This window comes from Diabrotica virgifera, chromosome 2, assembly GCF_917563875.1.
Source record: "Diabrotica virgifera virgifera chromosome 2, PGI_DIABVI_V3a".
In the NCBI taxonomy this organism is placed as follows: domain Eukaryota; kingdom Metazoa; phylum Arthropoda; class Insecta; order Coleoptera; family Chrysomelidae; genus Diabrotica; species Diabrotica virgifera.
In genome coordinates, this window is record NC_065444.1 from 246,090,930 (window position 1) to 246,115,443 (window position 24,514).

Below are 24,514 nucleotides of genomic sequence, written 5' to 3' on the forward strand. Positions count from 1 at the left end.
ACAATAATTAAAATACATAAGAATAACTATGATTTTTGTATAAAAAGATACTGTTCCCATCTAACTCACTTTACAGAATTGAAATTGGACTATTTATGCGGCCTCAGGAATATTTTAAAGTTATAAACAATTTTTTGGCTTATAAACAAATATAATATTTCAGGAAATATTAAACTAAATTAAATCATGAAAACGGTATTGGTAAAAAACCCCAGGTTGCTTCTTTTAAAAGAAAAAACGTTTAATTGTCATAAGTGGTTCCTAAGATACAACCGGTCAAAGTTGACCGGCATTTACGGCAAAGATATAAACAATAGGATCCTAATTTTTGAACCATCACCTTTTTGTGTTTGTCCTCTTTCTCCACACTAATTTTCAAATCTTTAAGTAACTCGAGTAAAGCCATCTAACTAACGCATTATTCAATGTCAAACTTGCTTTTGTTTTGTTATAATAGATTAATTTATTTATAAGAAAAGAAAACTACATATTTTCTCCAGTTGTAGACTTATTTTAGATAAACTTACTACAAGTGTCCCTTTTAACGTTAAAAACACAAATACTCTTATTTGAAAGCTGTATAATTATTTTTTTTATTTATATTAACGTGCTCGGCAACTATGGCCACTCGCCAGTTTATTTTTACGAAAAGAAAACTACATATTTTTTTTAGTTGTAGACTTTTTTTAGATAAACTTACTACAAGTGTATCTTTTAACGTTAAAAACACAATAATTCTCATTTGAAAGCTGTATAATTATTTAAACAATTCTTATTTAAACAAATTAAAAATTTTTGTTATAATAAATAAATTAATTTATTATAACAAAACAAAAGCAAGTTTGACATTGAACAATGCGTTAGTTAGATGGCTCTACTCGAGTTACTTGGGAACAAAAAAACCCTATTAAACCCTATATATTGGGTTGTTAACCCTATTAAAAAGTCAGTGGCCAACAAATAAACGTAAAACGTTACTTGACCGTGACTGTACGTGCTTTCGCAATGTCTTATGTGTATATGTACAATAAGAGCACAGAAGTTAATTCCATACGATTTGCGAAAACAGATCAATATTGTTATTTTTTATTCTTGCGGTTCGAATACAATTGAATATTACAAATATAATGTAGTGAAATTGAATACGTTTTGTTACCAATTTATCTAACTGAGGTTCAAAAGACAACTCAAGTACCATCCAGGAACTTTCTTTTATACACCCCTACGAGGGGGTATTAGCGGGAAGCCCGTGGTTAGGAGCGGCAAACTTTTTTACATCTAAATAAAAATGAATAACCATTTTGATCTTCGACCAAAGCCGTCTTATATTTCAGTTCGTTAATAGAGCGAAACAACACCCTTACAAAACGGTTTCAAAACTCGTTATTTTTTCATCAAAGAATATATTGCTATATCTAAGCCAAACTGAAATAATCCAGATGACTAGCCTCGTATTGCAACTAACGAAATGGCCTGCCTGTTGCAACGAGATGAAAATAGTTATTTATTTTTATTTCTATTCGTATTACTCCTATTATTTTTCTCATGAGCATCTTTCAGTGCATCACAGTTTTTCGATTTCTTTCTAACGCATTAAATTATATGTGACATGTGACAGAAAAAAAGGCACGTCTGTAATTAGAGATTAGAGATTTATAACATTTATTCTAGTTGTCGATAGATGGTGCTATAATAGAAAAAAAATTATTTACGAATTATATAATATATCTACGAATATAATCTGTACAAATTATAAGACAATACAAATCAAAGAAAATACCATTTTATAAATGCAATAAACACAATTGACTTGTTTTTATGCCAAATTGCCAATAAAATGTGACAACTGTCAGATTCATGTCAGATGTCAATGTTATAAATGTGTATTATCACGGACTTACCTTTCTTTCTATCATTTGTGACGCACTGAAAAATGCTCCTGAAAAGGACTTTACCTGAGTATGTAGGGTTCCATTATCGTTGGAATTTTTCCGCGCTGGACATATGGGATGTGAATTGCAAATTATAGATATCCCTCGTCTTCCTTGGGTCCCAAAATTGACTTCTTCTTCTTCAAATGCAAATCCACTAATGGATGTTGGCGATCACATTTTCCATTAACTCTCTGTTTCTTGCAATGTGGATCAGTGATTGTATGTCGGTAATCCCTGTCCATTGCCTTATGTTTCGGAGCCAGGACATTTTCTTGCGTCCTATTCCTCTCTTGCCTTCAATTTTACCCTGGATTATAAGTTGAAGGAACTGGTATTTTTCGTTTCGCATGATGTGACCCAAATACGCCGTTTTTCTTTTCTTGATGTTTTCGAAAAGCTGACGTTCTTGGTTGATTCTTTTAAGGACATCCACATTTGTGACTTTCGCCGTCCATGGTATCTTTAGGATACGGCGATAAAGCCACATTTCGAAGGCTTCTAATCTGTTTATATCCCTCGTTTTGAGTGTCCAGCCCTCTATGCCATATAGCAGCACCGACCACACGTAGCATTTAGTAAACCTTAGTCTCAGTGTAAGGTCGAACTCTGAGCAGCTCAGTACCTTCCTGAATTTTACGAAAGCTTGTCGAGCTTGCTCAATGCGACATTTTACTTCCCTGTCCGATGCCCAGTCTTCAAAAAGCCACGTTCCTAGGTATTTGAATTTGCTCACTCTCTCAATGGACTTAGTATTCAGTGTTATGGTGGAGTTTTCAAATGCATCCAAGTTTCTGGAGATGATCATGAATTTGGTCTTTTTGGTATTAATCTCTAATCCCATTCGCTTACTGTATTCTCCGATTATAGTGACAAGTTGTTGAAGATCTGCTATGTTGTCGCAAATTAAGACAGCATCATCAGCATATCGTATGTTGTTGATTAATACTCCATTCACTTTGATTCCCATCTCTGCATCTTCCAAAAACTCTTGAAATATGGCGTCCGAATAAATGTTAAATAAAAGAGGGGAAAGCACACATCCCTGCCGAACACCCCTTCTTATATGTATGGATTTGGATATAGAATTGTCTATTTTTAATTGTGCTGCCTGATACCAGTACAAGTTTTCAATGCATCTTATGTCTTTTTGGTCTATATCAAGCTTCTTGAGGATCGGCATTAACTTGTGATGTTGGACACGATCAAACGCTTTCTCGTAGTCTAGAAAGCACAGGAATACGTCCTTCCTCTGATCGTAACAATTTTGGACCAACACCTGTGTTGCTACTATTGCTTCTCTTGTTCCCAAACCTTGCCTAAACCCAAACTGAGAATCACTAATGTCCCATTCACATTTTTTGTATAATCTTTGATGTAGTATTTTTAAGAATATTTTTAAAGTGTGACTCATCAGGCTAATGAGTCTGTGATCCTCACATCTTTTTGCATTGACTTTTTTGGGTAGGGGAATAAATGTAGAGAGCAACCACTGCTGAGGATAGCAACCAGTTTCATAAATAAAATTAAATATTTTATGTAGTGCTGAAATTGACATTCTCAGCAAAATTCAGCTTCTTCTTTTTATTATTAAAGGTTCAGTGGCATTTTAATCTCTGACGATTGGAGTAATAATAAACTTTTGTTTAACTTAGCGTTTTTGTTGCAGTGAATGTTGTTGATGGAGAAATATTATTCATAACGAAGGTCAGCAGGCTCCACATGGCAGTATACCTCTGCATAGCATCAAATGGTGTACCGCCATCTATCAGTAAAAGAGTTCAACTAAAAGTACAATGTAAGTTGGATAATAATTATTATGAATATTTTTTATCGTTTTTAATTTGTTTAAAAATATATAACGTATTAATAAGAGAATTGCAGACTTCTGGTAACTTAATGCATTTATTATAACCATATTTCCTTTATCCCCATCTGGAGTCTGCTTCCTTAATTAAATTTTCCATGTATTTATGTTATTTATTATATATTTTATAATTTACTTCGCAGGTTATACTAATATCAATCCTCTTAACCTAATCACATCCCCAACCATTCTCCCATCAAGTGACCTTTGGTCTTCTTCCACTGCTTTCGGTAATTCACTGAAGAATGGCCTAAATCTGTTTTTATTGCAATACCACAGTATAAAGGGGGACAGTAAAACCTCTTCCATGTCGGCACTTTGATCTCAAGAAGTAATACCGGCAGTACGCAATTGGTAATTCACCAGTGGTGGACTCGGGTTTTCAACAAATGCCGTCTGCGAGATCAAAAACTATTAAAGTAACAAACGTTGTCAATTAAGGTTAAAACTAACAAGAAGATAGCAATAATGTGCTTCAAGTTTTGGTAAATTTAGTGGTTTAAATTATGAATTAATTGTTGTAAAGTATACCTGTCCATCAAGAAAGATTTACTTTTACTGTTGGTAGTTGTTTTGTTGAAAATAAGTATTTCCATATCAAGATATTGGTGATAATTTGTGCATTATTGGTTTTATTGTTTGTGTTTTTTTTGCTCAAAAGCAATTACCAGGGAATTTAATTAAATTAAGGTCAGTCCAGCTTATAATTTCTACCAGTGGCGTGCCTACATTAGTTTGCCGACAATTATTAATAAGATTTGAATATTTTTATTGGTTTAGTTAAATTTAATGAATATGAATGGATCTTGTAATGTGTGCTCCTCGGAGCTTGGTGATGACGAGAAACAATCCATAGCTTGTGATAGTTGTCGTGTACGTACACATCTTCAAGAGAGTTGCTCTGGATTAACAGCAACAGAAGCCAGAGCAGTGACCCTGCAAAAAAGATTACTCATGCATTTCTGTGGACAGTGTCGTTCTGCATTCAAGAGTGTACCTATCATGGTTAGGAAGATAACTGCTTTGGAGGATGAAATTAGATCATTAAAAGAAAAGGTGCAAAAGTTGGAGAAAACGCCGACAGCCATTTCCACTGAAACTATTTTGTATGAGTCAAATCAAAGAATTATAAGGTCACAAAATCTGATGGTATTCAACGTGCCAGAATCTGATTCTCAGAATCTTAATAACCGTATACTACATGATAAGTCAGAAATCAATAAGTTATTTACTAAGTTGGAGATCAATATGGAATCGGTAAATAAAGTAATACGTGTTGGTAAAAGGTTGGAGAATAGTGCAAAAGGGAGACCACTGAAGGTAATATGTAATAGTCCTGATATAGTGAAAACTGCTTTGAAATCGGGAAATAAGCTGCGGAATTCTAATATAAGAATAGCTAATGATCTCACAAAGATGCAACAAGATGCATATATGGCTGCCAAAAAGAATTTAGAAGAAAGAAAATCTGCGGGTGAAGAAAACTTAGTTATTAGGTATAGAAATGGGGTTCCTGTAGTGTTGGAAGTTAAACCAAAAAACTAGCTTCTCTCCCATTAATGGTCTATTATCAAAATGTTGGTGGCCTACGTTGCAAAACGTTAGAGGTTAATAAAAATATTTCATGCTGTTCCTATGACATTATTATTATGGTCGAAAGCAATCTGGATGCTAGCATTGCTGATGGTGAGGTGAATTGTAAGGGTTTCAGTATCTACAGGTGTGATCGCAATCAAATGACTAGTGCAAAGCAGAGTGGTGGTGGAGTAATAATCTTTATTAATAACAGAATTAAGTCTAAGCGTATTTCGGTTGATGAAGTTCGTGTTGAACAATTATACATATTATGCCAGTGCGATAACACAGAGTTTGTGATCGGTGGTGTTTACATTCCCCCAAAGTCTCCACGTGAAATTTACTCTAGGCATTGTCAAACTGCTGAGAGCTTAGTTTTGCAGTACTCATCTTATAGTATGTTCGTATTTGGTGATTACAACTTGCCTAATGCAGCATGGGATAATGATGAGTATGGTGTGTTAGTGAATTGTCCTGGTGGAGATCCTGCGGTGGATGTAGCTCAAGCTTTTGTTTATTTGAAATTCTTCCAAAATAACAATGTCCCTAACAATCGTAATGTATTTTTAGATTTAGTTTTTTCTAACGTTAGGGAACTGAATGTCATCAAAGCGGGAGATCCACTTGTTGATCCAAGTTTACACCATGTAGGCGTAGGGTATGAATGTTCCATAGCTCTCAACTTAAATGACACTAACACTACAAAATTGATTTATGAAAATTTTTTTTATGATTTTAGGAACGGTAATTGTTTGGAACTGAATAACTTTCTTTCATTCATTAATTGGGATGGGTGTTTGGATAATAACGTTGATGATGCAACGAGTCTCTTCTATGATATCCTTTTAACAGGGATTTCTCTCTTTATTCCTCTGAAAAAATATAGAACATCTACCTTTCCTAAATGGTTCTCCTCAGACCTAAGAAAATTAACAAGGGAAAAAAGGTATGCGCACCTTCTTTATCTTAAAAATCATTCTGACACTGAGTATATGAAGTTTTCACGTCTTCAAGCTGAATGTAAACGTTTATCTGAAATATGCTTTAACACCTATATTAGAGGGATTGAGTCAGACCTAATTAATAATCCTAAATCCTTTTGGAAGTATGTTAATGACAAAAGGTCAGGTCATCATTTACCTAATTCCTTATTTTACCAGGAACATACCGCTTGTAATGGTCTAGATATAGCCAAGTTGTTTATGAATTTTTTTCAGACAGTGTACATACCTAACAACAATCACTCTCAATTGCCTACAATTTCCGAAATTAAAAACTCTAATGTAAGTATTCATACACATCCTATTTCTGTTCCTGATATTTTTAATTGTATTAGGTCGATTCCCAATAAGCTCACTACTGGTCCTGATGGCGTCCCAAATTTCCTGCTGAAAAAGTGTGTTTGTACGATTGTTGTACCATTATTTTTATTATTTAATAAATCGTTGGAAACTTCGACGTTTCCGATAGCCTGGAAGGAAAGTTATATTGTACCTGTATTTAAGAGTGGTCTGAAGGATAATGTTGAAAACTACCGTGGTATCTGCATCCAATCTGCTATTCCTAAGCTGTTTGACTGCTTTGTAGCTAAGCAGCTTTCTTGGTCTTGTCGAAATTTACTATCTGAGTCACAACATGGTTTTTGCAAAAATAAGTCCACTGCGACAAATTTGGTATGCTATCAGTCTGACCTTCTAACTCAGATCGAGGATGTAAGCAAATCGATGCAATATACACAGATTTCTCTAAGGCCTTTGATCGTGTGGATCATCAAGTTCTTTTGTGTAAGTTGGTCTTGTTTGGTTTTCATGCTGGATTTGTGGAGTGGATAAAAAATTACTTAACGGGTCGCAGTCAAAGGGTGAAGATTGGTAGTCATCTCTCCGATGAAATAAAAGTAAGTTCTGGAGTTCCTCAGGGTGGTCATACTTCACCTCTCCTTTTTAACATCTTTGTTAATGATATAACTGACAGCTTTCGTAATAGTAAATGTCTAATGTTTGCTGATGATTTAAAATTCTGGAGAGTTATAGAAACAATTAGAGACCAAGATTTGCTGCAGGAGGATTTAGACTGTTTACATGCCTGGTGTGTTCAAAATAGACTTAATTTAAATACCAATAAGTGCATTTTCATAAGTTTTACACATAAGATTGGGAGGGTTGAAACGAGTTATACTATATGTAACCAACAACTCAATCGCGTTTCTTCCATTAAAGACTTAGGTGCCATTATGGATGAAAAACTTTCTTTTATAGAACACATTAATGCTATTTCTGTAAAGGCATCTAAGCTTCTAGGTTTTGTTATGAGAAATTGTAAGGGTTTTTCTGTGGTAGCAACGAGATTGGTTTATTGCTCAATTGTTAGATCGTTGTTGGGGTACTGTTCGGTAGTTTGGTCCCCTTACTATCAAAACCATATCGATACGGTCGAGAGGATCCAACATAAATTTTTACCTTACTGCGCATTCAAATCTTATCTAACTATAGTTAACCATGATTACTCAACTGTAGAGTCCCATCTTTCTCTACTTCCTCTCAGATTACGTCATGACATCTCTGGTGCGGTCTTTCTGCATAAGTTGATTAACGCACAAATTGATTGTCCAAGTCTCTTGCGCCAAATTGATTTTAATGTTCCCAATCGAGCCCTTCGCTATCATAAAACATTCAATGTCTCTTACCACAGAACGTCCTATGGTTTTCATAGCCCAGTCGATAGGTATATGGGATTATTGAATGTTAGTAATGTCGATGTTTTCAATATTTCATTGGATCAACTGAGAGATCTCTGGCTTTATGATGTTCATTTTTGCAAAAATGTCTGTTTCATTATTGTTAATACGTCTTGTTAAATTTAGTGTTGTATGTTAGATATATTTGTTACATCTTATATTTTAGGTATATTGTGATTGCTTGTATTATTGTATTGTATCTTCTTATGTGTACTACTTTTTTGTGTTGATGCTAGTTATTATTATTATTGACTTTATAATTACACTTTTAATGGGGTTTTCCCGTATGATTAATAAATTAAATAAAAAAAGTAAGAAATATTTCACATAAAGGGCATGTTCTAAGAGGAGACCGGTACAGAATCCTTCAGCTTACCATAAAAGGTAAAATCGAGGGCCGAAGAGGAATTAAAAGGAAGCAGATGTCATGACTTAGAAACATTCGTAAGCCATGGCATCTCAAGAACAGAAATACGCAGTGAAAACAAATATTCTGATTAGGCGGCACCTACATTGAATCCGTATTTCTCCGATCCGATACGATTCGACGTCGGATTAAAAAATAAACCCATAGTCATAATATTACATGGCGGCGTCTACACTGGATCCGTTTTTCTCCGATCCGATTCGATCCGATATCGACCGACGTCGAACTGCTTCTCTGCTGTAGCTTCTCCTATCAATCGCCCGATATCGGGCGATTTACAGATCCAATGTAGGTGCCGCCATTTAAAATCAGCCCTATTCTGCAACTTTTAACAAATCGAATAGAAATGAACAAGTCTAATCGTAATTACCTGAAATCGGAATGTTTGATATCTATCGCGTCGTTTTCGTGTTTGGATTGGTATTCTGTAACTCACATCGTAAGCAAGTTAAATCGAAATCGGCAATTTCTATTTCACGCGGTCAAGTGGGGGTGGCAACCCCGCATTGTCAAGCGAAATTAGTGTTCTGTGACCCGTTTGTTACTGGTTCTAAATTTGAAATACGACACCGTTGCCATGTCTTCAATTTTTCATATTATCACAGTACATACAGTTGCTTTTTTAAAAATAGTTTTGAAATAACAAAAAGGAAAAGTTCTGAAAAGTAAACAATAAAATGTTAGTGTAAATATTGGACACAAAAACTTCAAAAGATTAAAAATGGTTTTAAATCAAAGTTAATTAAAATTGCTCTAAAAAAGAAGGTAAACTGATAAATAAAAAAGATAAATGAAGCTATGATGTATAATGAAAGATATTACTAATATATACAATCTTAAGATTTGATTCCAGCTAAAATAACTTATAAAAAACTTTTCCCAAAAACGGTGTCTCTTCTATAATTATTTTCTTTTCTATTAACGTTAATTAATACAAATACAAGTAAACTGTACAATCTTGTACAATATATTCTTGTACATTAGGGCATTGATTGAAATTGTACAAGAAATTAACAAAAAATGCTTGGCAACACTGTGGCTGGCAAACATTCAACATTCAGAATCTGAATGTTCATCTTTCGGATCTTTCGGATGACAAATCAATTTTAAGGTTAGGTTTGATGCATACTCGTACATGTCTAAATTAAATATATAATTCCCTAAGTAAATACCACCACAGTCTAAAAATTAAGCAGATATAAAAGGTAAAAATACTATAAATAATGATAAATAAGTAGTAATAAATTATTTTTAGTAGATATAAAATGTCTTCTTCTTCTTTTTATATAGACACTACTCTGTCTGTTTTTTAATGTGCCTCCAGTAAGTTGTCATTCAGCTTCTGTGGTCGTTCCATTCTACTCTTCCGCTTTTCACCCAGTTATTAATGTTGCCACCTTGCATCTCCTTCGTATATCTGCACTTCTAGCTCTATCCCATAGCGTCTTACCATCGATTTTTCACAATGTTTTCATCTCTGCTATTTCTAGCATTCTTTTTGTCCTTTCTGTATCAGGTCGTGTTTCTGCCGCGTATGTTATTATTGGTCTGATGACTGTTTTGTAAATTCTGCCTTTCACTTCTTTTCCGATGTTTTTATTTCTCCATATTGTTTCATTCAGGCAACCTGCGGCTCTATTTGCTTTATTCACCTGATCTTCCACTTCTGTTTCGAACTTTCCGTAGCTGCATAGTGTGATGCCTTGATATTTAAACTCCATGACTTGTTCTATTATTTGACCCTCCAACTCTAATTTACACCTTATTAGATCTGCTGTTATAACCATGCATTTAGTCTTTTTTGGGGAAATTAACACGTTAAATTTTCTAGCGGTTATATTAAATTCGTGCAGCATACGTTGTAAAAATCATCTTCACTTTGAGAGATTAGTATTGCGTCGTCTGCATAGCAGATTATTTTAAGTTGTTTTTCTCCCATTTGGTATCCTTTTTTCGGTCTTACTTTTTTTATTATTTCGTCCATGATCAGGTTGAACAACAGAGGACTCAGGGAATCTCCCTGTCTTATCCCATTGCCAGCTTCAATTGGGTCAGTTAGTTTTTCATCTACCTACTTTTACTTTTATTGTGTTGTTCTGATAGATATTTTCAATCGTTTTAAATATTCCTAGAGGTACCTCTCTTGCGTACAATAAATGGATAACGTCCTTTAATTTATCCCTGTCAAATACCTTCTTAATATCCTCGAGACATCCACGATATAAAATATAAACGCCAAAACTAAATAAAATGCGCTTGTGTCAAACACAATTCCGATTATCGAAATCAAATTTCGACAGCGTAAATGGTGTCGAAGTCATTTCTATTCAGTATTCCGATTGTAGAGATTCCGAGGGAGTTATGGAATACCGATTTTGACTATTTCTATTCGACTTGGCCACTTATATTCGATTTTCCTGACTTCTATCATCGAAATGAGTTACAGAATAGGCATGAATATCATGAGTTTGATTTCAAACCAACGTCGGATCGGATCGGAGAAATACGGATCAAGTGTAGGTGCGGCCTTAGATGAACACCGTGAACAACTCTTTAAGGTGATACAGTAGCGATCAACAGGTTTTAACAAACGTGGTCCAATATTGCGAAAGTTCTGCGAACTTTCAAAAGTGAGGCAACAGTGCGTCGGTAATTCGACACTGACAGTGACGTTTATACTATCAAAAACAATAATTTTTATGCACATAGGCGCGAAATGTTGCCAAGTCAGTGACGTTCAATTTCTTGTTATAAAAAAGTCGATTTTTAGTAGTTCCAAAATTACACAAAATCTAGGCATGGGATAAAAAAGTTTATTTGAAGAAAGTGTATTTTTTTGTCTTTCTTAATGGCGGTACAGGCTCCTTTTTTCAATATTTTATTTAGTTGTAGAGTAATTTCCACATACTAACATATTTCTAAAATTGGGCTCTGTACAGCCATTCTTTATTATATTACGAATATGTGTGCCAAATATCTCGACAAAATATTTAAAATTAGAGCCGCAATCTTGGAACGCGTTTGTTGCTACCTGTTGATCGCTCCTGTTTCCTCTTAAAATCTACAGTACTTCCTAATTGTCCTAAATATACACTTCAAAAACATGCTGAGAATATTCCAAACAGTTTACATACTCTCTAGCAAACTAGTTGCAATCAACTTAATTCGTTAATTAGTTATAATTATATTGTAGCTAACAACGGATTTAACCTTTAATAAAAAATATTTAAACCTTAAAGGATATAGCACTGCGGAGCATATTAAAATAATGAAACAATGCTCGTTTTATCTTTAATTTAAACAACACAAAAATAAAAGTATAAGCCGTTGTTTCGTCTTTCATCTAGCGGAATATATCCAATATAATGGACCTAATAAACAAAAGAAAAATTATTTTAAGCTCCAACGAGTAAATTTCCCCCGTCATCGAAGCAAACGAAGATAAATACCCGCAATTTTTTCTGCTCGTTTTGGTAGCGCAGCCGGAAATGATGCAAAAGCAGATTGAGAAGTCAGAATAACGAGATAAACTGAAATTTATTAGGTAAATAATGAAAGTTAACCGAAAATGAAGTTTACAACGTCAATAATTGATCGCGGCTCTCGAGAGTTCACTAAAAGTTGTGTTGTTAGTCAAAGTGCGGCACGAATTTTCCTCCGACTGGTTGGTTGGAGTTCTGTAAACTGCGGTAGAAAACGTAAGCTATAATTTGCCCCGCAGAAATTGTTCTTATGTAACAACAAACTTAGTTTCCTGTTTTCTTAGAACGTTGTAAGGATCAGCTGAAATAGTTCCTGCTAAGCGAATAGATCGCTTAATATTTTATCACTAAACAAGCTCGTTTCGAAAATAGGTTTCTGGGGATTTAACTTTGAGGTTTTATTTTGTTCCAATCAATAATAATAAACAGTTCTAACATATAAAGGATAACCTAGATATTATAGTACAGTATAAACCATTGTGAAAATTCGCAATATACTGTATATACAGTATACTGTAAAAATTTGCAAAAATCGACATTAGAGTAATAAATTAGTGTTGTGTATAACTATTCTTACGGCAATATGGACTTAAAAGCTGGACATTGAAGCAAGAACATAATACTGCGAGGCATAAGTTAGGGACATAGAAAATTTTGGTCATTTTCAAAGTTGATTTTTAGTGATATAAATTACAGTACAGTATTACAGTACAGTATAAACCATTGTGAAAATTCGCAATACACTGTATATACAGTATACTGTAAAAATTTTCAAAAATCGACATTAGAGTAATAAATTAGTGTTTTGTATAACTATTCTTACGGCAATATGGACTTAAAAGCTGGACATTGAACCAAGAATATAATACTGCGAGGCATAAGTTAGGGATATAGAAAATTATGGTCATTTTCAAAGTTGATTTTTAGTGATATAATTACAAACTTATTTTCTGTACTTATATCGGGTGGAATAAAAGAAATGATTTTCTTATGGTAAGTTTGAGACACCCTGTAGGAAGGACAAGGTACAAATCTGAGTATGCATCGGAACCGTATTGTAGTCTCATATTTTGTGAACATTTTATTTTTTGATTGTCCCCGATATCCTTAGAAATAAAGAAAATAGGTGATTTTACTCTTTAACATGTGTTCTAGCTGAAACAAAACTAAATTAACCATAAAAAATAACAGTAAAAAAACTTTAAAAACAGAAAGGCACATAATAGGTCTGGATGTTGTTCTGAAGCTATTTTCCTGTGGCATTTTTATAACTTTAACTATTTATAATGGGAAATAAGCCACAATATTATTAAAAATGATTTTTATTAACGTTTCGACGCCCAAATCGGGTGCCGTTGTCAAAATACAAAATACTTACTACTGTATAAGTATAATAGTAGTATTTTGTATTTTGACAACGGCACCCGATTTGGGCGTTGAAACGTTAATAAAAATCATTTTTTAATAATATTGGGGCTTACTTCCCATTATAAATTGTTAAAATAATAGGTCTGGATCCCGCGTATAAAAAAAAGTTGATTAATAGCAAGCTGAAAATTTGTTAATAGCTTAAGAGTGTCTAGTCGGACAAACTTTGATATATGAGAACACTGGAACAGGGGAAGTTTTAATTGTGGAACAGGTTAAAAATTTGGAACGGTCAGACCACGAAAATGGCACATGTATTTTGTCCGACAGAACAGACTTAAACTCTCCGAACAGAGATTAAACTCTTATGCAAAAATCAGATTGCTATTTATCACCAAATGGGCGTTTTAATAAGTGGAACATATAGAATAGGTCAAATGACAGGAATTATGACAGGTGATAAATAGCAGTCTGATTTTTACATGAGAGTTTAATCTCTGTTCGGAGAGTTTAAGTCTATTCTGTCGGACAAAATAAATGTGCCGTTTTCGTGGTCTGACCGTTTCAAATTAAACCTGTTCCACAATTAAAACTGCCCTTGTTCCAGTGTTCCCATATATCAAAGTTTATCCGACTAGACACCCTTAAGCTATTGACAAGACAAATTTTCAGCTAGCTATTAATCAACTTTTTTTTCATACGCGCGATCCAGACCTATAACGTAGACAGCTCTGGTCGACACCTATACGAGTTATTTGTCGAGGAAGTGAGCGGTATGCACATCGAAACATAAGAGAGACGAGATTGTTTAATGGAGGGTCTGTAATGTATTTTGGTAGAGTTTGTTTGAAAGTAAGAACGGATTTGGTGTCTTTATGTGGAGGCACTTTAAATAGCGAGTGGTATATCACACAGATTTTCTTTCTTTGGACATTTTGTTCCTTTCGCACTTTATATAGGAGATAATTTCATCTAAGTGTATGATAAAACATGGCCTCTTCACGTATCACATGTCGTCAGTTAAAACACAAATTAAAGAATACAGCGTTCTGTTTCTTTATTGTTAAAGATATCAGAAAAGTTAAAATAATAAAATGTTAACAAAATATGTGACTACAACACAATATCGATGTATACCCGCTTTTGTACCTCTTCCTGGCTACAGTCTGTCTCAAACTTTTTTTCGGTTAAAACATATAAGCTACAAAACCATTTATATTCTTTCTTTCTAGAGATATCAGGGACATTCAAAAAACAAAATTTTCACCAAACATAAGACTACAATGAGATTTCGATGTATACTCACATTTTTATCTCGTATTCCCTACAAGGTGCCTCAAATTTAACATAAAAATTTTTTCTGTTCTTCCAACTGGTATAAGTACAAAAAAGAAGTTTGAGCAAAACTTTACACAACTGTATAAACACTAAAGGAAAATCTAAAATATTAAAGAAAATCAGCGGAATCGGTTAATCTGTTCAGGAAAAAATTAATTATGAAAATGGGAATAATTTTCCATATCGCAAACTTATGCCTCGTAGTGTAAATAAGCTACATTCATTTGAAATATGGTGTTACGGAAGGATGCTTTGCTTAGAATAGCATGGACAAGACAACAAAAATGAGAAAGTTACAATATCTGGGATACGTAATCACGGGATAGCGATATGATGTGCTAAGACTCATAATATAGAAAAAGATAAGAGGAGGAAGGAGTATTAGAAAAAAGATATTGTCATGATTGAAGCCCTCTAAGGGGCTGGTTTAAATGCCGTTCTATAAAACTCTTCAGAGTAGCGGTAGACAGAGTAAAGATAGTGATGATGATATCAAACCTCCGATTAGTAGACGGCACTTAAAGAAGAATAAGAGAACTATTTTAAAAAGAAATAAATTTTAACAAACGAAGAAATGCCGTTTAAAATAATCAAGAGCAAATACGAGATACACTTTGAGAACGTAAATAGGAGATGGCCTTCTTTCACTAGAGGCAGTAAACCAACCTCGTTGTGCTACTTTTGAAAAACATTGATTTTACTTTGGAGAATGAAAAGAAAGTTGTAAAAATATGGATGGGTGAATTAGCGAATGAGCGAGAAAGAAGGAGGAAGGAAAGCAAAGAGTAAGTGTTTATGAGAAGTAAAAGCTAGGAAGATAAAGACGATATATAGTGCGGCAGATTCGTGGAAATATTATAAGAATTGTGCATTTAATGATAGAAGCATATAATTTAGACTACATATACTTCGCATATTAAAGGTTCAAAATTAGATATGAGGCCATCTCAGATTTTACCTTGTACAAAAATGGCGGGCATTCAAAATGAATCTGCCGTCCATTGGTACATGTGAACATACGTTATGCATTTAATCAATGGTAATTAACATAACTAAAAAGTTCAAAATATTTCCTAAAAAATATGTTTACATTCTTTCCAATGGCGGTATTACCTTTTTGAAAAATTTATATATACAGGGTGAAAGAATTGAAAAAGGAACATATTTTTACATGAAAAACAGTAAAAACACAACTTCTGGTAAACCGATTCTTCCGGTTCAAGACCTCGATCTTATCGATCAAATAAACAAACTATATACCAAATTTGGTTGAAATCTGACGTTCCGTTCAAAAGTTATCGTGGTATTAGTCACATATGTACAGTGGCCATTTTGAATGCCCGCTATTTTTATGAAAAGAACAAAAACTGAGATGGCCTCATATCTAAATTTGAACCATTATATGTGTAGTATATGTGGTCCAAAGTATATGCTTCTACCGTTAAATGCACAATAATTCTTTTAATATTTGCACGAATCTGCCGCACATAGGTACATGTGAAGTGTGAAGATGCCTTATGCATTTATTAAATAGTAATTAACATAACTAAAAAGTTCAAAATATTTCCTAAAAAATATTTTTACGCTCTTTTCAATGGCGGTATTAACTTTTTGAAAAATTATTACATACAGGGTGAAAGAATTGAAAAAAAACAACATATTTTTACAAAAAAACCAGGAAAAACACCACTTCTTGTAAACCGATTCTTCCGGTTCAAGACCTCGACTTTATTCATCAAAAATAGAATGTATATACCAAATTTGGTTAAAATCTGACGTCTCGTTCAAAAGTGATTGTGCTATTAGTCACATATGTATAGTCGCCATTTTGAATGCCCGCCATTTTTGTTAAAGGCAAAATCTGAGATTACCTCATATCTAAGTTTGAACCTTTTAGACCTGGATCCCGCGTAAGAAAAAAAAGTTGATTAATAGCAAGATGAAAATTTGTTAATAGCTTAACGGTGTCTAGTCGGACAAACATTGATGCACGGGAACACTGAAACAGGGGAAGTTTTAACGGTGGAGCATGATAAACGTGTCGTCCTGACAAGTTTATGATGGTGAAAAATAGCAAGTTGTTTTTAAGTTTATTCAATAGCCAACGTTATATAATATATGAAAAAATATTTGTCCGACAAAAAGGTTGGGCATTTTAACGAGTCCGACACGTAGAACATGCCACATCACAGGAACTATGTTGGTGATGAATAGCAGTCTGATTTTTGCATGAGAGTTTAATGAAAGGTTAAAAAAGCAATTGGAAGTTCTGTCGGACAAAATGAATGGGAAATTTTCCTAGTCGGACATTCTAAACATGTAAGATATAGGCAAAAATGTTGGTGATAAATAGCAAGCTAATTTTGATTTGTTTATGTACAAATTATATTTTGTAACGCAAAAAGTTATATGTCGGACAAAAAGTTTGGGCAAATCGAAGGAAATAAATAAAAAACATTTTTTCAGAATGACTTAGTCACATATTGATAAAGCTATTTAGTTGTATATTATTATTTATAATCACATATTTGCATGTGCATATATATACATGCTCACTCCAAAAACAGTGAGGTAAGTATCAATGCATGTATATATTGCAAAACAAATATTTTTTTGGGTGGAGTTTGTTCTAGATATTCTCAAAATGACAATAGACAAGGCGAAAACGGCGGGTTCGAAGGGAAAAATATTCCCATGAGAGTTTGTTGTATAATCACATTCGTGAGACATCCCAGAATAAGGTTCAAGCGGTCGCCCACGTGAAAAGTGGGCCAATTTTTTTTTAACAATTTTTTTTTAATCAAATTGCAAGAATCAATATTTTTGGCCCAAACAATTTTTCCTTTAATTTTTTGGACCATTCTGGACAAAAAAGATCTCTTATAATTTTTCTCTAAAGTTGATCGTTTTCGACTTATAAGCAATTTAAAATTGAAAAAAACGAAAAATGGCGATTTTTAATGCTTAATAACTCGGTTAAAAGTTATTATTATGAAAGTCAATATATGACTAAATCAAAGATTAAAGCCCCCCCTACAAGATAGTGAAGAAATTTTTGTCATTATTTTATTACTAAGCTGTTATTTTTAAGTAATAATAATTAGCGCCATGCACGTTTGCGGGGCTGTAAATGCTGAGTGCGAGAGAGAAGCCATTCCAGCAGTCCAATTGTGCATCTTACTCGCACTCACATTTACAGCAGCGTCAATACGATCTAACCACTCATTGTTATTAATTAAAAACAACAGTTTAGTAGTCAATTAATGACACAGATTTCTTCAGGATCATGTAACGGCGACTTTAAACTTTGATTTAGTCACTTTCTGACTTTCAAAATAATAATTTTGACCGAGTTATTAAGTCTTAAAAATGGCCATTTTCGCGTTTTTCAAATTTTAACTTGCTTATAACTCGAAAAAGATCAACTTTAGAGAAAAATTTTAAGATACCTTTTTTGTTCAAAATGGTCCAAAAATCCTAAAAAAAAATTAGTCCGGGCCAAAAATATTGATTTTTGCAATTTGATTAAAAAAAAAATTGTTAAAAAAAATTGGCCCACTTTTATCGTGGGCGACTTCTTGAACCTTATTCTGTGATGTCTCACGAATGTGATTATGCAAAAATATCTCATGGGAATATTTTTCCCAACGAACCCGCCGTTTCCGCCTTGTCTACAATAAAAAATGTCAAAGAACATGTGAAAGCAATCTCTTAGGGTTTTATAATTAGGCGCATCAGAAAGTACGGAAAATTTCCTACAAAAAACGCTGTATACATTTTTTTCCATACTCAAATCGTAACCCTGTAAACGGTACTCACATTGAAAAATGTGAAGAGTCTAAAACTTCGGTGCTTATAACAATAGACGTAAATATGACACATTATGCTTAGAAGTATGTATTAGAAGGCTGCATTTGTCAGTGTGACACTTTGTGCTATACAAAGTAGTATTTGAAAGTACATGGTCTCTGAGTTTCTGTTTGCCACGTGTGTTGGAAATTAAAATTTATGTTAACTATGGAGTGTTTTTGTGTCTATTTTTGAGTGTCAACAGTTTAAATTTTAAGTCGCCAAATCAAAAGTGAAACCATTCAACGGAACATGTTTGAGTAATTTTTGAACATATTACAAAGATAGTAAAATACTTGGTCATCAATTCAATGAGGTTCAGTTGCCAGATAATTGTGAAAGTTCTATTGAATATCATTATTCGCTCTATAATGCTTTGCTTGATTGAAAAATGGTACCTAAATAAATTATTACTAAAATTGTATAACGTAATTTTTCTCTACTTTCTACAAATGAAATAATAATGTAATTAATATGTCACATGGCAAGAAATAATTTGCTGCCAAAATAAATCGATTAGTTTAAATTTGAAGTTACGATTGCAATTTATTATGAATTTTTGTCAAAAGTGACAGTTTTTCTTAAATGGAATTGTATTCATAGACATAAGGGTAGACAGGGAATGCAGTGCAAAAAGTCGATAGGTGGTCTATCTATCTCTTTTAACCAAGCGATCCCGCGCATGTGGCAGACAAAGATAGCTAGATCACTCAATCCATAATACAATTTGCCTGATCTACTATAAATGTATTACAGTGAGGTATCTAAATGATGTTGACATAAATCGAAAGATATCGATTGTAATTGATTGCAGGTACTTTTGACATAGAATAATCACCCCTTATTGAAATTTCAAAAATTATTTTTTTAAATTGTCCGACTACAAAATCTACCCCTTATTTTTTTCCGACAACAGTCATTCTTGGTAAGGAATAATTTATTTAATTAAATTTCGTCTTTGTCGGAAAGCTATTTATCATCAGCATTTTTGTCTATATCTTACCTGTTTAGAATGTCCAACTACGAAAACTTCCCATTAATTTTGTCGGACAGAACTTCCAATTGCTTTTTTAACCTTTCATTAAACTCTCATGCAAAAATCAGACTGATATTCATCACCAACATAATTCCTGTGATGTGACATGTTCTACGTGTCGGACTCGTTAAAATGCCCAACATTTTTGTCGGACAAACATTTTCGCATATATTACATAACGTTGGCTATCGAATAAACTTAAAAACAACTTGCTATTTTTCACAATCATAAACTTGTCAGGACGACACGTTTATCATGCTCCACAGTTAAAACTTCCCCTGTTCCAGTGTTCCCGTGCATCAAAGTTTGTCCGACTAGACACCGTTAAGCTATTAACAAATTTTCAGCTTGCTATTAATCAACTTTTCTTTCTTACGCGGGATCCAGGTCTATTTATATGTGTATAGTATATGTGATCCAAATTATATACTTCTATCATTAAATGCACAATTGTTTCACATATCGGCTCCACTAATATGATGAAAATAGTAAAACGATTGGAAACATTGTGAAAGATATAAAAGTGCAGCACGAAAGTGGAACTTTATTGATGAGTACCTCTGATTAACCACTATAAAACAAACTTAAGTATAGGTGCCACATATTCCAAAGAATAATAACAAAACTTTTCGTTTATTTTATAAAAGTTTTCGCTTTTATCGAGTTATCTTTTGCGAAAATACCTTGTAACCTCGTTTTCCCTTAATATCGTCGAGTACCTTTAAAAATACCAAATGAATCCCCTTTATAGCTGACTTCACTCTATTAAAAGAATATCCTTCTTCATTTATCGAGTCGTAATTCCATCCCTTTTCCACCAGTAGCACTCAATCCAAACACCACAAGACTGCTTGAAAGATTTATACACCACCTGACTGCTATTAAATTAATTTTCAGTTCCTCCAATGCTATCGATTCCTAACCAATTGGAGGGAGCTTATGTCGGCCAGGATGTGACCCTGGAATGCCGGACGGAAGCTTTTCCAACTTCCATCAATTATTGGACGACGGAAAGAGGAGACATGATTATCTCAGGTAGTTGTATTTAGTCCGACGTAATAGGCGTCAAGGCTAATTTAGAATTATTGGTAATCGTATTGCATGGCTTTTATGTTTTACATACTTATATTTTTTTCTTTTTTACTTTTCCTCGTACATACGGGGTGATATACTTTTGTGGCAAAGTCGGTTATATCTGTTATTGTAGGAGATACCACAAACATTTATTTACAAAAGTAGGAGACGACTCTAAGCTTCACATTTTAAAATTAGATACAATACATGGGCTTCCATAACAATGCGGAAACCTGTCGAAACAACCTGTATTTAATTTTAAATTTAATATTTGCTACACTTTTTCATTTTAAGAGTATAAGGTAGTTTTGTGTTATACAGAGCATTAGTTATAACCAAATTTCAATGAAAATCGTAATAATTTAAATACAATATATCAATAATAAAGATCACAAAAACAAAAACCTGTAGCCACAGTTTTTTTAATAATAATGAAAAATTATTATAAAAATGACTAATTTTGATTTGGTAATACATATTTATTAAATAGAATACAGGGTAAGTCAAAACCCAAATAAATCATTTTTCTTGGAGAGTTTAAATGTGCCATCCGATATTTTATATCACTATCGAAAAGTACTATTATACATATACATACTTCAATTTTTATGAATCACCGGAGGGACCACAGACGGTCGGATACAATTAGCATCTCTCTGCAAAGATAATAACGTCGACTTTCCTTAGTAACAAGACACCTACTCAACACACACACACTACACATTACACTAGGTACATACCTGATTGGAAAAATCCACTGTACTATGCTAATGGCCATTAGTTTTCGAGGCATTAAGTTAAATAAAAAAAAATTATGCTATGCTAAAATTTATTATTTTTTAAGATGTTTTTATTTATATGTGCATGTAATTACTGAGTACGCACTCAAATTTTTTAAGAAATTTTGAATTCACCGTGATTAATAGACAATTTTGTATTATTATTGTTTATTTCTTTAATATTATGGTCATAATTAAATAATCAATCATTATTGTTTATTAATTTAGTAGTCAAAATGATATATATACTATATGATTTGAATCTTGGGAAAATGCAACAAAAATGGTTTATTATTAGCTAGAATTTATAAAGAGGGGTTTTCTGATAGGCAGCAACTTAGACAAGATAACTTAGAAGAATTGAAAGATCGGTTTAGCTAAGGGTATTGGGCATATCTCTCCTAAACTTTTTAGCGCTTGAATAAAAAAATGTTATGAGAATCATTTGGAAAAAATTTTTAGTAAACATAAATGAGGAGTTTCTGAAAAACTTGAGGTTTGCAGACGACATAATCGCTAGTGCAGAACGGGTAGATCATGCCCATCAACTTCTTCTAGACCTTCAGAGCTTTTGTACATGAGTTGCCCATAAAATTAACTATTCCTAAACTCATACATGACCAGCCTTTTGCTGGCCAAAAATATTTCACCCAGTTGCACACGAATTGAACAAGAGACATTTATAAGTAGTTGGGACACCAGATTATATTAGGAAGAGAGAAAGAGACAGTCAAAGTCAAACAACAGAGTTAAACAGGAGAATAGGACTTATACGGAAAACTGAGGAGATTCTTTATTTAAATATTAATTTGTTTAACTAAACTGCTCGTCAAAAGTTAGGGATATAGAAAATTATGCTCATTTTCATTGTTGATTTTTTCGTAAACGGATTAGTGGATTCGGCTAATTTTTTTTATTATGTATTTTAAATTTTTCTTTAGTATATACACAGCTGTGCAAAGGTTTACGCAAACTTCTTTTTTGAACGTAATGTTTTTCTTATGTTAACTTTGAGACGCCCTGTAGGGAGGACGAGATACAAATGTGAGTATACATCAGAACCGTATTGTGGTCTTATGTTTTGTGAATATTTTGTTTTTTGAATGCCCGTGATATCTTTAGAGATATCTTTAGAGTAATAAAGAAGATAGGTGGTTTTGTTCTTTAACATGTGTTTTAACTGCAACAAAACTGAATTAACAATAAAATATACCAGTTAACAAAACTTTAAAAACAGAAAGGTAAACAGTTCTTATAAGGTTAACAGTTCTTATTAACACCTATAAGTGTTATTTGTCGTCCAGGTAAGAAAGACGAGATTGTTTAATGGAGGCTCTGTAATGTTTCGGAGTGGAACTTCCTTGAGAATAAGTACGGATTTGGTGTCTATGTGGGTGGAGGCTCTTTAAATACCGAAAGATTATCATTACACAGATTTTTTTTCTTTAAACACTCTGGTTCTTTCGTACTATATGTAGGAACTAGACATGACCCCCTCACGTATCGCATGTCGTAAGTTATAACACATATTATAGAGTAAAACCGTCTAGTTTCTTTATTTTAAAAATATCAGAGAAATTAAAAAAATATATTTGCAAAATATCAGACAACAACATAATATTAATGCATATCCACCTTTGTGCCTTTTCCTCCCTAAAAGGTGTCTCAAACTTTTTATTTCAGTTAAAGCACATGTTAGATTACAAAACCATATTCTTTTTGTTTCTAAAAAGATATCTAAAAATATAAACATAAATCTAAAATAACAAAAAAAATTAGCGGAATCCGTTAATCTTTTCACGAAAAAATCACCTATGAAAATGAGCATAGTTTTCTATATCCCTAACTTTTGACGAGCAGTTTATTTGGTCTAAACTCAGACTATCGTTTTTAACTACACTTATAATAAATCCAAACAGATTTAAAAATTGTATGTACATACTTTGTTTTACTTAAAATCAAAATATGCACACAATCTAGCTTGAACCAGCTCTACAAATATTGCACTTCCTTATTATTCCGCGACAGGAAACAAAGAAGAAAAGATAAGGAGAATTGCATAACAAGAAGTTGTCAGTAGTTGTCATAGTTATATCCGCAAATCTTTACCCTTCCAGCCATTCTCGTTTCTTTTATAAATTTACTTCAATCCTGAGAAAACGCTATTAAGCAGGGATGGACTTGATTTTGCTCAAAGTAAAACTCTTATAAAATCCACGAGGAAAATAAACTTCCTGTAGCTGGCTGTATACCATAAATCACAAAAATACTAGATTTGTTGTTTAGGTATATTTTAAAATATCCTAAAAAAATGTCACAAGACAAAACGTTTTCGGATTAAGAAATCCATCATCAGTGTTCTAAAAGCCCTAAAATTAAGTATAACCTAATTAATTGAGAAAATGTTAAAAAATTGACAGAGGTTTTAAAAAACAAGAGACCATACTTACAAAAAGTAGCATGCCTGAGCCACCAAAATGTGTTGGGTAAAAACCCTTTAAATTTAAAAGATTATGTTATCTTACATGGGCATTGACAGTTCTTAATGTCATTCTGGGTTGCTTTTGAATTCAGTTGTCAGTTGGCAATAGAAATCCAATATGTGAAGTTTTCTCCAAAAAAATTCCAATCACGTGGGAAGAGTCTTGTGTTGCCCTAGGTAACATCCAGGCATATCTAGAACATCATTTACATTTTATATAAATATGCAACATAACATAATCTTTTACATTTAAAGGGTTTTTACCCAATACATTTTGGTGGCTCAGGCATGCTATTTTTTGTAGGTATGGCCTCTTGTTTTTTAAAACCTCTGTCAATTTTTTAACTTTTTCTCAATTAATTAGGTTATACTTAATTTTAAGGCTTTTAGAGCACTGATGATGGATTTCTTAATCCTAAAACGTTTTGTCTTGTGACCTTTATTTAGGGTATTTTAAAATATACCTTTTAAAACAAATCTAGTATATTTTTTAAAACTCTTACATTTAAGCCAAAAAGGTATTGTTGAGTAAGTTATATTTTTGAAGTTATACTTCTTTAGGCGCGATT

The 24,514-nt window shown here is 33.1% G+C and overlaps 2 protein-coding genes across 3 annotated transcripts in view; both read left to right on the forward strand.

Moving 5' to 3' along the window:
• Positions 1 to 24,514, forward strand: part of LOC114326742 (neurotrimin-like) — an 880,435-nt gene that overhangs the window by 756,989 nt on the left and 98,932 nt on the right. For both annotated transcript variants that reach the window (XM_050643137.1, XM_050643138.1), the window contains exons 6-7: positions 3,601 to 3,729; positions 20,508 to 20,648. In XM_050643137.1, the coding sequence (XP_050499094.1) occupies positions 3,601 to 3,729; positions 20,508 to 20,648 (270 nt within the window). The remainder of the gene's footprint in view (positions 1 to 3,600; positions 3,730 to 20,507; positions 20,649 to 24,514) is intronic.
• The window catches only part of LOC114326749 (lambda-crystallin homolog), a 593,088-nt gene that overhangs the window by 48,215 nt on the left and 520,359 nt on the right, over positions 1 to 24,514 (forward strand). The gene's annotated exons all lie outside the window — the stretch shown is intronic.